General features: G+C 30.3%; 2 protein-coding genes across 2 annotated transcripts; both read right to left on the minus strand.

Annotated features, from left to right (window-relative positions):
* Positions 1-8,734: 8,734 nt before the first annotated feature.
* LOC105776710 (uncharacterized) lies at positions 8,735-11,370 on the minus strand. Its single transcript, XM_012599564.2, has 4 exons — positions 10,814-11,370; positions 9,930-10,496; positions 9,056-9,661; positions 8,735-8,927 (listed from the first exon to the last, which is right to left on the minus strand). Exons 1-4 carry the CDS (start codon positions 11,315-11,317, stop codon positions 8,814-8,816), a joined length of 1,791 nt encoding a protein of 596 aa, XP_012455018.2. The 5' UTR covers positions 11,318-11,370; the 3' UTR covers positions 8,735-8,813.
* A 14-nt stretch (positions 11,371-11,384) lies between these two features.
* Positions 11,385-14,563, minus strand: LOC105776757 (uncharacterized). The gene is made up of 3 exons (XM_052628603.1): positions 12,724-14,563; positions 11,476-11,724; positions 11,385-11,390 (listed from the first exon to the last, which is right to left on the minus strand). Exons 1-3 carry the CDS (start codon positions 13,828-13,830, stop codon positions 11,385-11,387), a joined length of 1,362 nt encoding a protein of 453 aa, XP_052484563.1. The 5' UTR covers positions 13,831-14,563.
* Positions 14,564-16,239: the final 1,676 nt, after the last annotated feature.

The following is a 16,239-nucleotide window of genomic DNA, read 5'->3' on the forward strand; positions in this document are numbered from 1 at the left end:
CTACCTATTTATTTCTTTTCGTCCACATTGAGGACAATGTGCTTTCAGTAGGGGGGAGGTACTCTTCGTTATTACTATCATTTTCTGCTGTGATTTTGGTTATTGTTGTTGTTGCTGTGATTATTTTTGGCTGGTGTTGCTGCTTGAGGCTTTATTTTGTCCATATTTATTTTTTTGGAATCTCCTGCCTCTTTTCATGCCCAAGATTTTTACCAAGAATTGCCTACTGTTTGATCTACAAGCATGATTCTTGTTTTCTGAGAAAATTACGAATTTTTCATAATTGATGCCATCTCCACTGTTTTATTTTTATTAGAGTAAAAATAATTTTGATTCATAAAGTTAACTTTATCTTGCTTTTCGTAAAATTGATCAAGTTTAAATACAAAGTTGACACTTAATATGTTTGCATGCTAAAATATGTTGATGACTATTAAGGTAACTACTAAAGCTTATTTTTGACACTTGATTATTATTATTTTTTTCTCTAAAGTCCTCAAAAAAAAGTTATTATTAATGTCATTTAATGTTTCCGTGGTTATGAGTGCAGCTTAAAAACGTGACTGACTGAGTAATCGGGGTAGGGTGCTTGGGTTGTCATCCTATTTCGCGTCAAAAGGTTGTGTGACGTGTTAGATAAAACTCCGCTAACCGAATTAATCTTTAAGAACATGTTAAATTTGAGTAAGGGGTGGGGTGCTTGGCATCATCTCTTCGTGTCAAAAGGTTCGATGTGTTCTTAAGAAAAATTATAATAAATTAGAGTCTGTCAATGAGTAACCGGGGTGGGGTGCTTGGCTGTCATCTCTCTTCGCGTCAAAAGGTTCAGTATATTCCTAAAGGAAAAAAAAAGAAAAAAAAGAAAAAAATAATAATTTGGGGACTAAAGGAGGAAACAAATAGGGTGTCTTGGTAGGTTTGGTAATTTACCTAATTTTCATTAAATAATTCAAGTTGATTCTAATTTTTGCGTGTATTAATTGGAAATCTTTTTTGCTTTTACTTAAAGCAAGCTTAGGGTTCTCTTTATTTTCATATGCATTTTGACTGATTTTATAAAACTTTGGAGTTGTATTTCTTTTATGGCAGAATCTAACTTTCACAGTAGATAGGAACCATACTTGAGGGCAAGCATGGACTAAGTAGGGGGGATTTGATAACACTCTAGAATAACGTATTTTTATGTATTAGTTATGTATTTATTCTGAGTATGATCCTGCTAATTTGAGCTATTTATGATCTTTTATCTCATAGGGACTAAATTTGAGGCAAAAGTGAAATTAAGGGCCAAAAGCGTGAATTTAGAGATAAAATGGGCCAATATGCGACACAAGGAAAAGTTGGTGCCAAAAGTGCAAGCATGGAGGACACAAGGGTTGAAATGCAAAAAGAAGAGATTTTATTTTATTAAACTCTATTTTAATTATATTAGGATAATTAATATTGAGATAATTATTAAGGATTATTTTAGGATTTTATTTTATCTTTATTTATCTTCAATTAAATGTATTTATCTTTTAGGAATTTAAGTAGAATTAGAATATCTCCCTAGCACTATAAATAGGGGTGAAGTGACTCAAAGGGATCTCATCTTTTTCTTTTTCAGAACACTCTCTCCCCAAAAGTCTAGGCTTTTGTTCTTTTCATATTTCCTTTCAATAAAATCTTTATTTTTATTTTATTTATTTTCTTTTCTACCACAACCATGAGCCACTAAACCCATCTAGCCGAAGGTTGTCAAAAATCCCCAAAAAGGTTCTTGAGGCTTAGAATCCGTACTTAGCCTTCTTGCTGAGTATTCATCGTTTCTCCGCACTACGGGGCTGACGCTTCCGTCCAAGTCCCTTAAGAAGTAAGTTTTTCAACATATGCAAAGGCGGCCGCTTTGTATGTTTTGAGAAGGTTGCACAGTCGGTTCGTTAGCTCACTGCGTCAGAGGTTAGCGAGCCCAAGAGACAAAATGGCGTGGGATTCGCCATTGAGAAGCGTTGATCTAGCATAAGACGATCTCACAGAAGCGATTGTTAGCTAGAGTCAGGTTCCATCAAATCGTAAGTCTAAATCATTGGAGCTGGTGGTCGTAGGCGTCCTCTTCCACTATAACTGGCTTATTTGGTTTGGGAAGGATCATCTAAAAGCCGAGGATTGAACCCAAGGCGGAACGAGACAACTGGAGGCTGGAATCTCCCATAAGAATTTTCTTTCTCTTAACTTTATTTTTAATTTCTCGAATTTTCAATTCAATATTCTTAATTCTGTTTTTATTTTATTTTTCGTTTCTAGATCCAACAATTTAATTCTGCTATTGTTTTTATTTTTTCAGGAACGCAGGTTGTCTTGGGCAAGACTGCACGGGATATCACGAACAAGATATTTTGCAAGTCCAATCCACGAGGATTTGACCCTACTTCCCTTTTACTATTCTTTTCATTATTTATTAGGGATAGGATATTTTTGGTGCTTTCAACGACCGCATCACATATTAATCATTATGAGTAATGTTGTGACAATTACATAATAATCCAAGAAACATACTCATAACGGGTCAGTCCAATATGTTGTTCTCTAACACACATATTCATGCATCGATTCTGACATTCCATATCAATGACAACTCTTTATCATCAATCAACTACATGTTAGTCTTAATGCATTATCGTTGTCCTATCCAACAATAATACTTGACTAAGGAACTTTAAGAATAATCATATTATTCTCAGGACATTATTATAAAACAATTTATTTATACACACAGAAAAGAAACTGAAATAATAAATGTAATGTCTTATATTAATAAACATGATAAATCAAGTATGTTATCACAACCATCTCATGATTGATCTTTGGGCATACTCTAACAACTGTGTCTGTTAGGATTATATAGAGGATACCTCTGTGTGGATATTGGAATGCCAGCTAAGCTTATATGCTTAATTATGCATTATGTCACCATTTCATCTATACAGGTGATATAGAATGGTGGATTGATTGAGGAGTTTAAACCTATATGGGGTGTTAGACACGGAGACTTGCTTTCACCATATTTGTTTGTTGGGATCTAGTGCTTTTAGTATAGTATTTTCATCTGAGTATTCTTGTATTTTTCGAAAAAATTGGTTTGATAAAATATTCATTAATTACAGTAATACCCTTTTTATATTGTTCTCAATATTTTTGCACACAAAGAAAAATGGAACAAAATGTTGGTTCACTAATTATCTAACGTCTAACTAGTACTAAGCGATATTGCATAAATGGATCATAAATGAAAAGACAACTTATACTTGTAGATAAACCTAAATATGTCCTTAGTCTAATAAAAAAAATGAGGAAACTGATTAAAAGACTAATATGTCGTCTATCAAGTTGAATTGGAAAGATGTTTTGTCTTGAGTATCGAGACAGATGACTTTTAAAAGATAAAAACATAAATACGATTGATTAGATTGACAATACATCTAACAAGACCCAAGTAGAATAGATCTTATATCCATTTATAGATATATTCATTGTGATGTTCACAGTATGGCATACCTTAATTCTGAATGGATGATGGACTATGGATGATGGACTATGTATGCATGACTCGTATATTTTTATGTAAGTAAGCCTAAATTCGAATAGATAAGGAACTGAAAGCTGGTGCGTTGAGTATACGACTTCTGCAATATGTAGTATCATTTACAATAGTGGAATTCATAACCCAACTAATGGGTAAATGATATTCTTTCATTGACATTACATGATAGATGAAAAGCAAACATGAACAAGATTCGTTTGTCTTTGTGATAAATGACTTTATTTCTTTTTAATAGTAATTGAATTTTCACGAAAAATATAATTATTACCATGAGATAAAATAAAATCATATTGGGAGAACAAATTTATCTTAAAGAGATTAAAGATATTCTATGAAGGTAACACATTTATGAAAATATCATTGACGAACATTTATTAAGCGACTTTTCGTAATGGTATGTAATCGAGAAAACTTAGTCACAATATTATAGTGGAATGACTTCGTGACTAAATAAGTTTATAATTAAAAGGTATAAAACAACTTAATTATAAATTATTTAAGTTCTAATTATATATGTCCAATTGGTCCCTCTCTTAGCTCGTTGAAATTAGAAATAAATTGGACATAGAATCAAATAAAAAATGAATGGAAATGATGAAATTAGAGAAATTAGTTGCATTCACAAATGAATGTATTTTCTCACTAAGTGTAGAAATGACTTGAGAATTAATTTAATTTAATTAATTATAATTAAATAATTGAAGTTCAAAAGTGAAATTAAATTAGTTAGTCATTGTGAATCATTGAAAATATGAAATATATTTTCTCATATATTCATTTACAGTAAAGTTGTCATAACTTTAATGCAATTAAAATTGTGTTGAGAAAATTATTTAATTGAGAAAATTTACAAAAAATATTTAATTGAGAAAATTAATTTAGTTAATTTAATTTAATTAATATTTATTTTGAAAAATAAAAATAAATATTAGATTGAATTAAATTATAAAGTCTTGAATCAAAAGTACAATAAGTACATATAATTGGATTTGATACACGAGAGATACAAAACCACTTATAATATATGAAAGGGACTACAATTCTAGTATTTTTAACTAGGGTGTGCCGCCCACCCCTACTCTACTTAGAGAGTAGGAGTGTGTTTTCTATTAAGGTAATATTATTTGATTAAACCTTATTCAACTAGTATTCTTCTATCTTTCCATATAAATAGATGACGTGAGTTGACTTAAAAAATACACTTCATCGTTACTATGCTAGAAAATAGTGGTAATTTATTTACTTAGAATAGATTTTATTTTTCTAGAAATTACAATCTTTATCAATTTTTATTGAGAAAATTACTTTCCTACTAAAAGTAATAATATCATTTCTTGTGTTGCGTTTAGCGACGCAAATTAGGGGCACGAGAGTAGTGAAGAAGGTCATTCGATTGAAAGCCAGAATTGACTCGAATCTGTCTCGCATAAAGTATAATACTTTTGATAAAAAATTTATTGCTGTAAATATCACAAACCGATCTGCTATAACTGTAAACCGTTTTTTTCATCCTCTTTTCAAATTTGAGTTTATTTTCATGAAATACTCATTAATTTTTCTAGATCTACTCTCAAAATTTTGGCCCAACCTTCTTCGATTTCCACTTTGCACTGTTAGATCGAAACCAAAACTCCAAGTATGGTGTACCCACGTCTAGAGGCAACTTTCCACCATTTGGATTTGCAAAAACTCCCCATAAAGAACCTTAACCTAAGCTTGGTTGAACCTCCACGATGATGGTTCGTTTCGAGTTGGTAGGTGTGTGCTTACATTTGAGAGAAAGGAAGAACCCTATAATTTTTAAGGGTCCATCAAACGAGGCTTGTTGATTACAAATCATTTACTTTAAACCTTAAAAAAAAATCAAATAAATAACAAATATCTACAAAAACACATATTCTAGCAAAAAGAAAATGGTGGGAAGAAGAAAAGAAAATGAACATATTTTATATGGGTTCATCAGATGTGTATTTCAAATTCCTCAAATCTAACATTGAATCCAACAAAAAGAAAAAAAGAAAAAAAGAACTTGAAAACAATATCCAAAAACACACGACTAAGATTTGCAAATACATGCAGTCCCTTTTAATATGAGAGGTTTCGTTTTCATGTCATTTTTTGAAGTTAGGATCTGCTGCAACGGTGAAAAGGAAGAAAATGGTAGGGAAAAGAGATAACATATGAACGAATGAATATTTTTAAAAGTAATAACTTAATTAAGTTTATTTAATAATATATAACAAGACAATTTCCACCTCAATAAAGGAAAAGAAAATAAATTGATGACGTCAACAAAAGATAAACCACGTGGCACTCAACGTGGCAAAAACAAAATAAAGAAGTTAAACCTAACTGCCCCATCATCACATGAGTTTATTTGATTAGTTTTTTTTTTTAAATTTAATGGCTCAATTGAATCTAAAAACTTCAAAAAAAAATTAATTGATTTTTTTTTTAAAATTCGAGGGATTATAATATAATTAAACTTTTAGTTTATCACATAGCCCCCTGCTCTTTTTTATTTCTCTATCATATTCGGCAATAATGATAATCTCATTTATTTACTAAAAAGATAATAAAAAAATTATATGGGTTTATGATATTTTTTGAAGGTTCCTTTGTATTTTTCCACTCCACGATCATTAGTGAAAATGCGAGGTGCAATATGTACATTGGCAACTTAAGGGACCTAACCCCTAGCAAATTGTAGGAGAACCCCTCCCCAATCCCCTCTCTGTCCCTCAAAAGAGAGCTAAAAGGCAACAACTTGATTTGAGATGATGAAAAGGAAAGTAAAATTATCAACAAAGTTCATCATTCTTTGGACAGAAACGTTATTCATTTCAACCCCAAAAAGAAGGGAAAAAAATGGGTTGATGATGAAAAATGAAGCAAAATGATAGCAAGTGCTCCTCTATGTCTACCCCAAATTGCTAGTACCTCTATTCATTGCAGGTAACTTTATTCTACAAGGAAATCTCCCTACACCTCTAAGTTTTCCTTTAATACCTTTATTTTCTTACTGACAATCCATTAGATAGGAAAAAGTTGAAATGTAATGGTGGAATTACATTATAGCATTGGGTTGAAACCCAAGAATCTTATCTCGTCCCTAATTATTGAATGCCTACATGCGCATGCATATAATGGTAGGCAAAACCTAGCTATTCCTTTGTTTTTAGTTTTCTTTTGTTTATTTCGCAATTCTTTTGAATAAGGAAAAGGGAGAAACTGACCGAAAGAAGGAAGTGAAAAAAACAAACCTGTTTAATCTGGTTTTAATATAAGGGACATGATCCGAAGTTAAGGTGAAATCTTAAAAGGATTTCCTTTTTACAAATTAAAAAAAAATCATGAGATGAATAGGAAAAAACTTTTTTTATTTCACATATTTGAAAATTTTGAAAATATTTTAAACCATTTTAGTACATATTATAATTAGGGAGGGAATGGTAACGATTGAATTTAAACCTTGGTCTGTGGATACAACAAGGGTTTAATCATTGCTCCTTTATGCCTTTTAGTATTTTGGCATAGACTAAAATATGCTCTAAATCTTTATATTCTTTTTTACCTTTGAAATTTAATCTTCTTATTTTTATTTCATGGAGTTTAGTTTTATTTTTTAGTTTAAAATATTAATCTAATTGTTAACATTATTAAAAATTCTTTTAAATTTAGATTTATAACAACCCTTTTTACTACACGGTCACTAAGTGAGTATTTTTAATTTTAATATCTCATACCAATGAATTTAACATGAAAATTTTAAGGCGGCATTAACAATTGGATTTAAATTTTAAATTCTAAAATTATATGGACCGAATTCTTGAAAAAAATTAAATTCCAAATTTATGAAGAATACGAGAATAAATTTTAACTTTTTAATATATAATTATAACTTAAAAGTTAAAATGGGACTAAATTTCAAATGAAACAAAAAGAAATTGACAAGAAAATGAGAAATGAATTGGGAGGATAAATTGAGGCAATGTTGACGTGGAAAATTGATTGAAGTCGAGAAACAATATCCGGAAATTCATGTCCCCATACCAACCATGTTCAGTTGATGGAATCTGCAATTATAAGCTACATTGAAAAGAGTGTCTGAAAGGCACCCCTTTTGCTGAATAGATTCTACACCAATCTCATCCCATCCCATTTTTCTATTTCTCATGTCTGCATGTCTCTCTCCTGTCAATGCTACGTTGAAAATACGGGGTGAGGTGAAAACCCTCATCCTTTTTTCGTCTAATTCCTGTTGAATAGTTAGATTTAGGCATAATGATTATTATGAAGTTACAACTTTATAAAAAGATTATTTTAATTGTTAATTAATTTATTTTTGTTTTATTTAACTTTTAAATTTACAATTTTTTGTCAAATCACCTTAAAATGATAAAAAGTTAAAGTTTTTTAACTTTATTAACATGACATACATGTAGATTGCTACATGAATTATATGTCACCATTTGATTAAATTTTAAATTGGGACACTAACTTAATCAACAATATTATTGAGTAAAATTGTTTGTCACGGTGTTATCATCAATCTTGTGTTGGTATCGAGTTAACTTGTGATACTAACTCAATTAACAACATATTAATATATACAGCTGTTAAAAGTAGTACATTGTGCATATCAAAATAAGAAAATATAAAACATCAAAATGAAGCTTTGGTTAAGTGGTGGCTTTAATATTTTATTAATTTAATTAGCGAGAGTTCAAATCTTATTATATGTATTTAATTCTTTTTATTTAAAATAAAATAAAATAAATAAAAGTACCCTCAAATAATATAGCTTATTTTAATTACGAAAATATAATTTCATAATTTCCCTAATCGAGTTGGTGCCGGGGTGACTTATGACACCAACTCAATCAAATGCTTAAATAATAGTATAGATATACAAATAATGAATATGTAGTGGTGATTAAACCTTTTGTCAGACACCTGTTCGGCACGGGACCGAACTGTGTTACCCTCATCTCCTACATATAAGATTTTATTAATTCAATTAGTGCGGGTCCAAATCCCATAATATGCATTGGAAAACATAATCAACATATAAGTATACATTGTCTACAATAAATAAGTAATAATTAGAACTTTAAAAAAAAAAACTAAGGCTAGTAAATGGTCATGCCATATTTACCTAGTTAATTAACTAGTGTAGACTGTTGGTACAGTCGACGTGGTTTAGGCTCAAGAATGATTTCTGCAACATTTTTCACTGAAAGGGTGAAATTTCTTTAGCTTCTTTATACTGAGGTAGTAAGGTAGGTCTTCTCCTTTCCCAGATTATATCTTCCCGTGAGGGACTAATATCATTTAGCTGAGATGCCTTCATTTCATAACAAATTAAACTTCGTTGAGAATAACATAAAAATAAAATAAAAATTACTCAATTTCATATATATTAGAAACAATAGTGGAAAAACTCAAGTAAAAGAGTGTTGGGACGATAAATACCTGATCAGTTTTAGCATGCACAGTCAATGTTAAATAATCTGCACTGAAACTTGTGATCATCTTGGAACATTTCTTAATGTCAAGCGAATGCAAACATGGGATTTCCAGATGATAACCGACAGGGTTGAAGCTCTCGAGCTTTGACAAATTTTCAAGTTCTATTTTCTTTAACTGAGGGAATACCATTTTCATCTCCAACTGAGGACCTTGTGATGATGATGAAGATGCTAAAATGTCATCATTTCCAATTATTTGCTTCAAGTTCTCACATGACGCTATGTTTAGGATGCTTAATTGTGGTAAATGTGGAATGAACATAACTGGAAAGATGTCTGTCAAATTATTGCAGTGGCGAACCCTTAGTTCTCTAAGATTGGTAGCAACATGGATGGGACCCTTCCATATATCTTGCAACCTAATTACATTAAAAAGCTCCATTTTCTCTAGACTTGAGATGATATTGCCACCCTGAAGCTGAAACAATTGTTCAAAGTTCCCCAAAGTTACATATTCGAAATCTGGTGATTTTTGTCTCAACTGAGTGTTTACCATATCACACAAATTGACATCTTCACTGCCTGTATCTTCCATAGAGAAGAACAACTCCTGCATAAAAGTAAAGGGAAGTGTTATTCTTTTAAGTTCTTTCAAAATCAACCAAGTAAGTATGGCACTCTCATATTTGGTTTTCTTTTTAACTTTTAATTACATGAACTGATGTAAAAGTGTGCATGAGAGACTTTCCACTTTTCTAAGGAAATTGGATTTTAATAAAAATCCAAATGGATAAGAAATACAAGTTTAGAAACTTGTTAACTTCTTTTTGAAGAACAAAACAAAGGAATTAAGAAAAAAAAAGTGAAAGGGGACGTACCTTCAAGAAAACACACTTTTTAAATTCTTTATGAAAGGTAAAATTTGTAAACGCTGAACATCCTCGGATGTATAAAATTTTCAAAGTTGGTGCTTCCAAAAAGTTGTTTTCTCCTACAATACTCTTCAAGGTTCTCAATCCAACAAGTTTTATCTCCTCTAGATGAGAAAAACCTCCAATTGAAGTATGTGGGAAGAAATATTCCAAACTTGGACATTCTCTAATCTCCACAAATTTCAAGTTTGGCAAGTAACGTGCATTTGATTCTATTCCATCATCGATTCGAAATATCTCTGAAATTTTTTCACAGTCAACAACTCTCAAAATTTTGAGATTCTGCAAGAAACACTTGGGAGGTTGGCCATTGCATTTGAAATTCATCATTATTTGTGATGCATCAACCAAGCATTCACCACTGCTCCATTTGTTAATAGAGATGGAAGTTAATCCGTCTAGATGTTCCAGATCTACAAGATCTGGGACGAGATTTTTGTGATCTCCAATATTGTGGAGAACAAGATCTTTTGTATTGCATAATAATTCTTTGAATGCGGATAATCCAGTCTCCTAGTCGTAATTAATCACATAAATGAAAACAAATCATTAATTAATAAAATCACAAGAAAAAAATTAAATATTAAATTAATATACTAACGTGTTGGTATCATAGAGAAAATATATATAATAACAGATTTGGCATAACAATTATCACAAGGATATATGATAATTATACACAGAAAATACAACTATCACCACGATACCATTTATAACTATCACCAGGCTCTATTTTAGGCTGGTTAGGAGGGGCATGGTATAAAAAAGTTTAATAATTAGAAAAATCAAATAAAAAATCCAGAAAAGAAAAAAGAGTAAGAAAAGTGTACCTTTAACGTTAACTCCAGCTGATTGTTGGCTTGTTGAATGGGAAAGTTTATCACTTTAGAACAAACATTAGCTTTTACGCTTTTCAAAGATGGTGCTTTGACAATATAGTTTTGTGGGACAAAACTAGTCAAGTTTCGTAACCAATCAAGTTCTAGATCTTGTAGACTTGGAAGAAGCAGACTACTATGGTGTTGAACTCCATTTTGTTCATATGGCATGCCGAATACTTGCTTTAATGCACCACAAGAAGAAACCGAAAGCGATGCAAGAGCAGGAAGACCTTGAGCCAAAGGGATTGGCACTACATATTCCAGTTTTGAACACGCTCTGATGAAAAGGGTCCTCAATTTGGGCAAGCGGAGAGGAAGGGAAGAAGTCTTCGGTTCTATTTCACCATCATTGAAAAGAGTTTCCAATTCGTTGCAGTGTTGTATCTTGAGTTGTTCTAAAAGCACTAGGCTTTGAATAAGGGAAGGTGAAAAAGGGATTTCAATTTTCCGCATCCATTTATGGCTACAACCTTAAGACTTTGGAGGGTGAAAGAATGGGGTGAGCCTTTGAATATCCATCTCAATGCTGGTAATTGGTACAGCGTCAAAGATTGTAAATTTGAAAGTGGGTGCTCTTGATTTTCTTCTCCGTCATGAAGGAGCTCACCCACCACTTGCAACTTACAACATTCTCCAACTTCCAGATGTTTCAAGTTTTTGAGGAAACCTTGTGGAGGCTGACCCTTGCATAAGGCTTCCAACCCATCCATATCTTCCATAAATAATGTCTCCAAATGAGTGAATGCTGAAGTTGGCCCATTCTTTGTTGTATCAACCAAGCATTCAAGATCCTGAATTTCTCTAACTTCAAGTTGTTTTGAAGTTTTGAATGATTCCTTGAATGCTGATAGTCGAACACCCTAATTGTAATTCACATCATCATTAAAAACACATTTTATATATCAATTAGCAATCAATAATTGACATACAAACATAAATAGTTAAAATTTCTTTTAAATCAATATTGTTATCTACGGTAAATACCATTAATGCAGAATTAAACAAATGGCAAACAACTCAAAGTAATCAAACTCATAAATTACCTACTTTAATTACTTGGAAGGCTGGAAATAAAAAAAAAAAAGACAGTTAATGAAAATGTTACATCTACATGGTTTCTTTAATTTGTATTAAGTAAGAAACTAGAAAACAATTCATTTGTGTAGTAAAAAATGCATTTGTTGATTACAAATAAACCTATAATTGTGCATATCAATGGCATAGTGTAGTAGAGATTCGGTGCCATGACCCTCTAAAATAGTAATTTTTAATTTAGAGTCATTATAATTTATAAAATTTTAAATTATTAATGGTAAAATTATACTTTAACTCCAAAAATAATAAAATTTGATTTAATTCTTTAAAATTATAAAGATATAAACTACTAAATTAATAAAATTTTACTTTTATTATCATAAAATATATAATTAATTCTACTAAAAATTTCAGGCTGCTCCACTCTGCATATGGATATGATTAATTTTGTTTTATATTTTAACCCTGCTTTTAGCAAAAGTTAAAAGAATGAGATTGAAAAGAAAAGAAAGATATTTTATAATGAAGAAAAACTCAGTAAAATTATAATAAAGTTGTAAATTAATATATATTATCAAAGTTGTTAATGTCCTAATTGTTTTTATGTAAAAAAGAAAAGAAAAAAAGAGCTAATGATATTTTTGAACCACCAATAAATATTATTTTATATTATTTACTTCCATACACATAGCAGTGCCAATTGTAGTATGGTTAAAATATCTTAAACATTTTGCTGTAAAATCAATATGAAAACTGAGTTATGAAAAGTTATAAATAAATAAAATTCAATAATGTATAATTTGTAAGGGAGAAAAAGAACGTACCTTTATGGAAGCTTTCTTAGCTTCTAAATGAACAACCAAATCAGTTAATAGAGGGCATCTTTTCACTGAAAAGGACGATAACGATCTCAAGAATTGCTGGTGTTGGAGCATACTGTCATTTCCCACCCTGTCTTTGGCAACTCTAAACACTTGTTTTAATTGAGAGCAAGCCTCTACGTTAAGAGTCAAACCCTGAAGCCCTTGTGGTGACATCGACGTTGGAAAAATATACTCCAAACCATAACAATTTGATATGCTGACGTCTCCTAACTCTGGGAAGCACAAAGAATTATGAGAATTGATGGTTGGTGATATTTCTCCCTCGTCGCCTTCCAATTCTGTCACTATTTGCTTCATTTCATCACAGTAGCTTATGTCAAGACGTTTCAATTGTACTAGACTTTGAGCAAGAGAAAGTGAAAAGAGTGATTTCAAACGTGGGAACTTTTTTATAGTCAAAACAACTAAGCTTTCAAGTCTTACATGTTGGGTCGGAAAAATATACTCCAAACCATCACAAGTAGATATGTAGAGTTTTGTTAACTTTGGGAAGGACAAAGAAGTATGAGAATTGATAGTATGTGATATTTCTCCCTTGTCACCTTCTAATTCTGTCACTGTTTGCTTCAACTCAGGACAATAGATTATCTCAAGTTTTTCCAAGAGTACGAGACTTTGAGCAAGAGAAAGTGAAAAGAGTGATTTCAAACGTGGGCAGTGTAGTATAGTCAATTCAACTAAGCTTTCAAGTCTTACATGTTGGGTTGGCAATTCCCATATGCAACTCAAATCTGGCAACCTTTGAAGACGTAAAATCTTCAAATTTGAAAGGAGTGGAGCTTCATTTTCCTCCACCTCCTCCATTTGAAATACCACTTTTAGATTCTTGCAGTAATCGATTCTCACTAGTTTTAGATTTCGTAAGATCATTGATACCGACACCTTTGGTTGTGTTTTATTAGTCAAGCATTCTACATACTCATCCTTGATTTTTGACACTTCAAGAGACTCTAAATTCCCAAGTAATTGGGAAAATGCATTGTAAGGAAACACTTCCTCAATTTTCAAGGATCTTGTTGTGTCAATAGTATAACCAAAACCGGACATTTCTCAGTAACCAAAATTTATACTAAAACAGTTTATGCCAATTTTGTAATTTTCTAATTCAGGAAACTCGAAGTCTAGTGGACAATGTAGAGAATGTACCTCAACTGATAGTCTCCTTAATTTGGTCAAAAATTTTATCTCGAGAAAGATATCATTACTTATACCCGATCTTGGTAGATACAACTCCTCTAACTGAGACAACCTTCGAATAACTTTAGATTGAAATCTCCCAGAACACGCACAATTGATTAGATCCAATATCTTTAGATTTTCTAACATCTCTAATTCATCTGCAAGATCCTCGTACACCCAACCATGTAAACTCAGGATCTCAAGTGTTGTTAGGTTTCCAAGAAACGAATAGTGCGCAAAATTGTCCAAATGCAGAGCACGGAGTTTTGGTAGGAACGTAAGAGCATACAAGGAAATAACCCCCGTACCATATACAGCTGTAAGATTTAAAACTTTTAGTTCTGTCATTCCTAAAAAACATGTACCTTGTATATCGCAGTTATTGAGCAATAGGATCTCAAGCTTTGAATGCATCAATCTATCAGGAAATTTTTTCTTTTCACTGCCCAATAATGAGATTGCTTTACTAGATTCTGAGCTTTTATTTAGTGTTTCCAATCTAGAATTGATCATAAAACTACTTTCTTCTTCTGATGCAATCCATAGAGCAACATCACGAACTATATCATGTAACTTAACGTACCTAATCAAGCCAAAATAAAAGAGGATGCATTGAATAATATTTTATTATTATACAATTTTAAGAAGAATAAAAGATAAAAAGAATGTAGAAAAAGGAACAATAGGAAGAAAAATTTTAATAAAACAAAGAGGTGGAGGAAACTATCAAATTTAACTATAGTATACATCTTAATCAAATTTTACATTATATGAATTAGACTTAATATAATATTTGGTATTTAACTTGTCATTTTTCCTAACACTTTTCATAATTTAATACCTAAACCTTTTCTTTTTCTTTTTGTATGTTTATGAGTAAGATTTACTGAATGTAAGACTAAAGTTAAAGTAGACTTCTGGATTTATGTTTTATTTATCATTAAAATATTTCGAATATTTTTATATGTTAATATTTTAATAGATAATTAATATTTTTATAAAAATATTTTTATCTTGTTATACTTTTATATACTCTTCAAAATGAAAGTATAATAGCTAAATAACATCATTTGGGAATCAAACACGACGAATAAATTTATATAAAATCTCATATCCATCCACCAATAATTATTTACTAAAATAAATTTATAATATATTTTAAAATAAAATATTTTCTTTCACCTACAGGAGTGACAAAATCCCAATCATTTATAAACAAATGATATTTTTCAAGTTCAAGAAATGGAGAGTCTAAAATTGCTCGAGTTTGGCTAAGCTTGTGAACTTAGCAAGAGAACTCTATCTAGTATGTATATATCATTCATCCTTTTAAGTTGTGTTTGTCTTAAAACAACTTTGAGAAAAATGGATTGATTTTCTGAAAAATTGATATTTTTAGTATTTAAATAATTTTGCATAAAATATTTTTATTTGAATTTTCTTTCTAAAATCATTTTCAGTGAAATAAACCCAAGATAAATTATATTTGATACAAAACATTATGGAAACACATTTTTTAAAATCAAAATTATTTTAATAAGATAATATTTTGTAATAAATAATATATTATAATAAGCATTTTACTATTTAAGGGCCGGGATACCTATCCAATTTTATTCCACAAGCCTAAAAGCTCGCCCAATATATAGGTTTGAGAAACAAATAGACCTATTTAAAATATAGGTTGGGCCTGAACTTCATCATTCAAGGCTCGATCCCATCTAATTTTATACTTTTGTAATATAATTTTATTTTATTTTATATATTATATAATGTAAATCACATAAAATAGAATATATAATAATATAATACTACGAAAATATTAAAATATGTTAAGTTATCTATGTTTAAAATTTTACTAATAAAAAGATCTAGAATATTAAATATTAAATATTATCGGTAACCTAGAATGAGCATTAGTTAGATATTTGTAAACATGGATAGATTTGAGTAAAATTTTAGACCTATATTTTAGGCTAATCTTAGCTTGGCTTGGGCAAATATAAAGCTACTAATATCATAGATAAACCAAATCCGAACTTAGCCTAACTCAAACTATAAACACTTTTAATAATAAAGATTTAATATCTAATTAAAACTTATTTTGAAGTTATATATTGGGGAAGGGGAGACAACAATGATTAAATGAAATGAAATAGGATTTAAATTAACATTCATATTTATTTTATTAAAATAATCATATTTTATAATATAAAATATGTATTACTAAATATTTATAGATTGTAATATATTTATTATCAAAATATTATTATTTTC

Source organism: Gossypium raimondii, chromosome 1, assembly GCF_025698545.1.
Source record: "Gossypium raimondii isolate GPD5lz chromosome 1, ASM2569854v1, whole genome shotgun sequence".
NCBI classification, from domain to species: Eukaryota; Viridiplantae; Streptophyta; class Magnoliopsida; order Malvales; family Malvaceae; genus Gossypium; species Gossypium raimondii.

Excerpts from the sequence above, each read along its gene's own strand:
- LOC105776757 (XM_052628603.1), bottom strand. The coding sequence starts at position 13,830 with ATGTCCGGTTTTGGTTATACTATTGACACAACAAGATCCTTGAAAATT. Across the intron at positions 11,725-12,723 it reads CTAAGAAAGCTTCCATAAAG|GGTGTTCGACTATCAGCATT; the intron begins GTACGTTCTTTT and ends AATTACAATTAG.
- LOC105776710 (XM_012599564.2), bottom strand. The coding sequence starts at position 11,317 with ATGCGGAAAATTGAAATCCCTTTTTCACCTTCCCTTATTCAAAGCCTA. Across the intron at positions 10,497-10,813 it reads AGCTGGAGTTAACGTTAAAG|GAGACTGGATTATCCGCATT; the intron begins GTACACTTTTCT and ends AATTACGACTAG. Across the intron at positions 8,928-9,055 it reads TGCATGCTAAAACTGATCAG|GCATCTCAGCTAAATGATAT; the intron begins GTATTTATCGTC and ends TATGAAATGAAG.